Genomic DNA, 7,036 nt, shown 5'->3' on the forward strand with positions numbered 1-7,036 from the left:
TACATGCTCTCCTTCTGCACATGTGCAGATTCCCATGGTCTGACTTATGTGGGCTTTGGAGGTTTGGGACATCTTGTGTACCTTGATGGGCATATTTCTAGTCAGAACTATATCACACTGTGTCGGGGAGAATTGCAAAAAAATAACCCTACACAGTATTCACACAGGGGCAGCTTCTTTGACACTTGAGTGTCTCCCTGAGCTAAATGAAGCCTCACTTCAAATATACCTGAGTCCTGTCACAAAATCAGCTTTACCCAGGGAACACCCAACACTTCCACGGTTTCTCCTGATACTTTATTTCCATATGCAGAATTCTATAGTGTTAATCTGCATGCTCACAGTAACAAGACCGAAAACAGCACCTCAGAGTGAGGGCTAGATTTGGGGTCGGGTGTCCAGCCTGTACCCGCCCGTCACCTTCCGTGGTGCCCCCATGCCCTGCTCCTCAGCTTGTCACTAGGGAGTCTGCCTGCAACTCCACTCCTGACTCGTGGAGCGTCCATCAGCTGCAGCCCAGCTATGTGTGCCCAGGTGCCCGGCCTCCCTGCCTATGAGTAACTCCTGCCCTGAGGACACGCTAGCCCAGCAGGGGAGAATGGAGACCTTACTTCAGAAACCCAGAGGGGTTGTGGAGCTGCTGTGATCATGCCAGGCTGAGTCGCGAAGCCTGGGTGGTCTTTGCAGTTCTTCCCATAGTTCACCGCAGACGGCCTTACCTTACTGTGACCCAGTTCCCTCCACCCTCATGTGTGAACTGGTAGCGTGGGGTGTAGTCCACTAGAATCAAAGCCCCGAGAGGGCTTGTCACCACACCCCAGGTGCCCCCTTACCAGGCATGTTGGGTCCTTCATACACTGTCGCTGAGTGAACGACGGGGCGTGGTCTGCTGGCCCTGCAGCCTGCGCATACTCGGGGTGTGATGGAGCTTTCCCTTCTGTGCTCACCTATGTTCGTCTGTCTTTCAGGAGCCCAGCAGCCGGGGCCGCCCTATTACACCGACCCAGGAGGACCGGGGATGAACCCTGTCGGCAATTCCATGGCAATGGCTTTCCAGGTCCCACCCAACTCACCCCAGGGGAGTGTGGCCTGCCCGCCCCCTCCAGCCTACTGCAACACGCCTCCGCCCCCGTACGAACAGGTAGTGAAGGCTAAGTAGCGGGGCGCCCACGTGCAAGAGGAGAGACAGGAGAGGGCCTTTCCCTGGCCTTTCTGTCCCCGTTGACGTTCACTTCCAGGAATGGTCTCATGGGCCGCTAAGGGCAGTTCCTCTGATATCCTCACGGCAAGCACAGCTCTCTTTCAGATTTTCCACGGAGGACAATATATGAACTCACACTATCTCCTCTGTTGCTTCTGTTTCTGACGCAGTCTGTGCTCTCAGGTGGTAGTGGTGATAGTCCCTGAGGGCTGATGTCCTTACGATGGCGTGACCAGTCTTCAGGAGAGAGACTGAGAGGAAGAAGGCAGTGTTGGAGGTGCAGGTGGCATGTGGAGGGGCCAGACCAAGCATCCCAGACAAGCATCCTTCTGCCGGGTATTAATAGGAAGCCCCACGCCGGGCAGCTCAGCCAACGAAGCAGCAGCCGGCTGAGCTGAACCCAGCAGGTCGTCTGCTCCAGCCTGTCCTCTCGTCAGCCTTCCTCTTCCAGAAGCTGTTGGAGAGACATTCAGGAGAGAGCAAGCCCCTTGTCATGTTTCTGTCTCTCTTCATATCCTAAAGATAGACTTCTCCTGCACCGCCAGGGAAGGGTAGTGCGTGCGGCTCTCACTGCACGATGGGGCCTAGAATCAGGCTCGCCTTGGAGGCCTGACAGTGATCTGACGTCCACTAAGCAAAGTTCTTTAAATTCATGGGAAATCACTTCCTGCCCTAAACTAAGATTGCATTTTGTGAGCTCTTGGTCTGATTTGGAGAAAGGACTGTTAACTCTTTCTTTCGGTGCGTTTATGGAAGTGTATGTAGAGCGTCCTGCCCTTTGAGATCAGACTGGGTGTGTGTTTTCCCTGGACATCACCGCCTCTCCAGGGCATTCTCAGGCCTGGGAGTCTCCTTCCCTCGGGCAGCTCCAGTGGTGGGTTCTGAAGGGCGCTTTCAAAGCAGGGGGCACATCTGGATGTGGTTGGAAATGCATATTCCTGGATAGGAATCACAGCTCATCCCAGGATCTCACAGGTAGTCTCCTGAGTAGTTTGGCTAGCAGGGAGCTAGCTCTGTTCTGCCGCGTATAGTGTTGATGTGTGAACCCTGACTTGTCCTGTGTGCTAAGAGCTATGCAGCTTAGCCAAGGCGCCTAGATTACTAGATGTGCTGTTATCATGGGGAATGAGATGGGGGTGTTTATTTTTTAATGAACTAATCAGAGCCTCTTGAGAAATTGTTACTCATTGAACTGGAGCATCAAGACATCTCACGGAAGTGGATACGGAGTGATTTGGTGGCCGTGCTTTTCACTCTGAGGACATTGAATTGGAGAACCTCCTGGGGAATTTTGTGGGAAACTCTTGGGAACAAAACAGACACCCTGGGAATGCAGTTGCAAGCACAGATGCTGCCACCAGTGTCTCTGACCACCCTGGTGTGACTGCTGACTGCCAGGGTGGTACCTCCCATGCTGCAGGCCTACATCTAAATGTGACAACAAAGCACAATGTTCACTGTTTACAATCAAGACAACTACGTGGGTCCAAACACTCCTCTTTCTCCAGGTCATTTGTTTTGCATTTTTAATGTCGGTTTCTCCCTTTATTTTTTGTAATGAAAAAGCACACTAAGAGCTGCCCCTGGAATCAGGTACAGCCGAATAGGCACCCAAAGGTCCGTGACTAAATTTTGTTTATCTTTTTGATAGCAAATGATGTTAAGAGACAGTGATGGTTAGGGCTCAACAATTTTGTATTCCCACGTTTGTGTGAGACAGATTTTGTTTTCCCTTGAACTTGATTAGAATTGTGCTACTGTGAACACTGATCCTGCATATGGAAGTCCCACTTCGGTGACATTTCCTGGCCGTTCTTGTTTCCATTGTGTAGATGGTGGGTTGTGCCCACCTCCTGGAGTGAGACAGCTCCTGGTGTGTGGAATTCCTGGAGTGTCCGTGGTTTAGAGTAAACTTGAAGCAGATCTGTGCATGCTTTTCCTCTGCGATAATTGGCTCATTTCTCTTTTGATAGGATCCTGTTTCCTATGTGTGCAAAATAAAAATAAATTTGGGCATGTGCTTTGATTGTTTTCTGGAGGAGTGGAAAGAGGGTGGAGATGAAGTTTCTAATGAGGAAGGGTGTACAGCAGGTCCTTGGTTCAGTGGAGTGGGGTAGGTGGAGGATGCGCCTGGTCTCGGGAACCAGAAACTAGATGTTATTTGAGAATGTAAGATACAAGCTATGGAGACAGTTGTCCCCGGTGGGTAGGAAGACGGAAGCATTGCTAAAGTAATGTTTTGTTGATATTGTTAGTTATCCTTGAGCTAGGAATGTTTTTCACAGGTTGGGGGAGCCTTCATTTTAAAACACAGCTCTGCTTGGTCAGAAATAACACTTCTCTCACAGATGCTACTGAAGGGTGTAGCTGCTACAGTTAAACTGCATTTTAATTTATTTTTTATTTTTTGTTTTAGAAATGGGGTCTCACTGTGTTGCCCAGGCTGGCCTCAAACTATTGGCCTGAAGTGAGTCTCCTACCCCAGCCTCTCAAGCTGTATTTTAGATATATCACTAATTGACATAATGTTTGCAAAGAAGCATTTTCCATTTTGCTTCCTTTTTTTGTTTGTTTTTTAGAGACAGTGTCTTGTTCTGTCACCCAGCCTGGCATGCAGTGGTTCAGTCATAGCTCACTGCAGCCTCAAACCTCTAGGCTCAAGCAATCCTCCCTCTTCCCAAAGCTGTGGGATTACAGGCATGAGCCACAGTGCTTGGTTGATTTTTGCCTTCTTAAAGCATGAGTCCTAGAGTGTGGTCCCTCCCCTAAAAGTCTTCTGTAGAACTTTTGGGGACCACAATTGTGTCCATCCCTGGGCGACTGGCAGTGCACACCAGTGTATTGAACAGTCTGAGAAGCGTCTTAATGCTGTTTAATCCAGCACTCCCCCACATTAGTAGGCCATACAGTTCTTTTCCTTGTAGCAGGCAGTGCTGGCAGTAAGCACACCACTTCTGCCCACCCCATATTTGAGGACAGCTGCCCTGAAAGGCAGAACAAAGAAAGGGCAGCAATGCTTCCAGCTCTGGTATTTTGCACCCTTGCAGCTGGGCCTTTATTAAAGTGCTGTTCTCAGGCAGGGTGCCGACAAATCCACTGACTACTTGGCACTGTGTGTGGTTTTTGAAAGTCTGTTTGAGTTTTTTAAAAATATATTTTGCATCTGTTTTCACCATTAAAAGGCAACTGCAAATGACCCATTTTTAGATAAAACTAACTCAGAATACAGGTGCAGCCCCACTGATGTAAACCGCTTTTGAGGCTTTGAGGTTTTAGATGACAGTCATCTAAAAACATCAGCTTCTCAAACACATCAGCTCCAGGCCTGGTCTGAGCCTGAGGAGCCCCTAGGAAGTTAGAGATTTTCAAGCTCAGAGGGCTCAGAAGAGGCCCAGTGGTTTTCATGCTGCATTAACCCGAAGGCTTCCCAACAATCGTCCAGGGCTTCCTCAAATGCTCGACTACAAAATAAAATGTTATTTGACCACTTCTAGGTATTTTGTCCTGAAAAATTTAAAGCATACAGAAAAGCTGAAAAAGATTACCGTGAACACTCATAAACCCACTACTTAGATTCCATAACTATTTATATACTATAAAAACTAGTATGCTTTAAAAGAAAAAATAATGTACCTTTTCTAACACTTTATATACTGTATTTTAAAGCATTGATAGTCACTTTGATCCTAGAATAAGGTAAAAATTAGTTTATCCTCAAATACTGTGACTTTCCCCTCCCTTTTCATTGATCCTAAGCACAATTCTAGTCAAATTCTTCAGACACTGAGGTCTGACCCGCCCATTTTAGCAGGAAAACATTATCTTCCCTCCTGTCCCATGACACCCTGGGGGTTCACTCTGCCCTTAGGCCACAGACCTGTCTCCACATTGATGTCATTGACAGCCACTCCTGTGGGGTCCCATGCATGCTTACCTGCAGCTTCAGCTGACCCGGCCCCGCCCAGGCACTTCCAGAGGGGTTCCATCCTGGGCCACCTGCTGGGCCTATCCTCCAGCCCATCCCATAGTTACAATACAGTCGCTCATCCAAACATACCTTCACGTCCCTCCGAGCTGTCTGCCACCAGAAACCGTGACCGTTGATCCATCTGATGAGTTTCCAGACCATTGCACCTCCTCTGGGAAGGGCCAGGCCTCAGCCTTTCCTTGGAAGCTCCTTGTTGCCTCTGCAATTTGCCCAGGAGCAGCCAGCACTGCCACCATGGGCCACTTAGAGGGGAAGAGGGGAGCTGTGAGCTCCAAAGGCCCCATCACATTCTCTCTTGTCCTCAGGGCCTTTTTTTTTTTTGAAACGGAATCTTGCTGTTGCCAGGCTGGAGTACAGTGATGCAATCTCGGCTCACTACAACCTCCACCTCCCGGGTTCAAGGGATTCTCCTGCCTCAGCCTCCTGAGTAGTTGGGACTATAGGCACATGCCACCACACTCAGCTAATTTTTGTATTTTTAGTAGAGACAGGGTTTCACCATGTTGGTCAGGATGGTCTTGATCTCTTGACCTCGTGATCCGCCCATCTCGGCCTCCCAAAGTGCTGGGATTATAGGCGTGAGCCACTGCCTCTGGCCAGGGCCTTTTTCTCTGATTAAAAAATGTTTTAGTTACTCTTCAGCACTTAAGTATGTATTCTGAAAAAGAAAATACCAGTTTAGCTTGTTTTATATACTGGAATCCTGCTGTCAGTTTTACCTGATAGAAGGGGTATATTACAGGAACAAGTTTGATGGATACTAATCTCATCCAGGACCTCGTCATGTGGACAGGAAGTAAGTCAGAAGAGACTGAGCAGCTCACCTGATGTCGCAGCCACCTATGGGGAAGAAGACCCCACCTGGCCAGCTTCCTCCAGTGAAATGGAAGCAGAGGTCATTTACAAGGCAAATGTCATGACTTGAGATGCAAACTGAATGCTCACTTTTATCTGTCCTTCCAAAATATCACTGAACTTCAAAAAATCTGTAACAGGCCAAAAACAAAAAGTGTTGAGTAATTTTTGAAATAGGAGAGGTGGCTTTGACTGATGGGGAAGCAGATCTAAGGAGATAGAAGTTGGAACTGTACACAGAAGGTGGCTGGCTGGGGAGGGAGGAGCTGTTTCTCAAGAGAGGCTCCACATTGAGGCCGGCAGGTGCAGAGAGCAGAGGGGCCGTGGCAGGGACCGGGGAGATGGACCAGTGGCCATTGTGAGAATAGCTGTACCGGGGACCAGAGGTCTCCTTCCTGACTCCCTCCTGCCCCTCACCCCATGTGCACAGAGCAGCTGGCTGCAAGAATTTTTGGCCCAGAGCTTGTCTTCTCACAAAGGGATGCCTTATATCCGGGGTTCCCAACCCTCAGGCTGCAGACTGGTACTGATCTGTGGCCTGTTAGGAACTGGGTCGTACAGCAGGAGGTGAGTGGCAAGCGAGCATTACCACCTGAGCTCTGCCTCCTGTCTGATCAGCAGTGGTATTAGATTCCCATAGGAATGTGAGCCCTGTTGTGAACTGTGCAGGAGAGAGGTCTGGGTTTCGTAGTCCTTATGAGAATCTAATGCCTGATGATCTGAGGTGAAAGTTTCATTCTGAAATCATCCCCACCACCCCCTGGTCCATGGAAAAATTGTCTTCTACAAAACCAGTCACTGATGCCAAAAAGGCTGGGGACCATGCTTTACATGGTAAGGCCCCTGGCATGAGTGACACAGGCTGTTGGCATCACTACCTAATTTTAAGTGTTTTGAACATTTTCTAATTTATCAATTAAAATGTTCATAGTTGGGCCAGGCACAGTGGCTCACACTTGTAATCCCAGCACTTTGGGAGGCTAAGACAGGAG

General features: G+C 48.8%; 1 protein-coding gene across 1 annotated transcript in view; it reads left to right on the forward strand.

The window, feature by feature from the left end:
- Positions 1 to 2,120, forward strand: part of VOPP1 (vesicular, overexpressed in cancer, prosurvival protein 1) — a 71,125-nt gene extending 69,005 nt beyond the window's left edge. The window contains exon 5 of the mRNA XM_011927441.1: positions 969 to 2,120. Coding sequence (XP_011782831.1) covers positions 969 to 1,159 — 191 coding nt within the window. The 3' untranslated portion in view covers positions 1,160 to 2,120. The remainder of the gene's footprint in view (positions 1 to 968) is intronic.
- The last annotated feature ends 4,916 nt before the right edge of the window (positions 2,121 to 7,036 follow it).

Source organism: Colobus angolensis, unplaced genomic scaffold (genome assembly GCF_000951035.1).
Source record: "Colobus angolensis palliatus isolate OR3802 unplaced genomic scaffold, Cang.pa_1.0 Scaffold714, whole genome shotgun sequence".
Classification (NCBI taxonomy): domain Eukaryota; kingdom Metazoa; phylum Chordata; class Mammalia; order Primates; family Cercopithecidae; genus Colobus; species Colobus angolensis.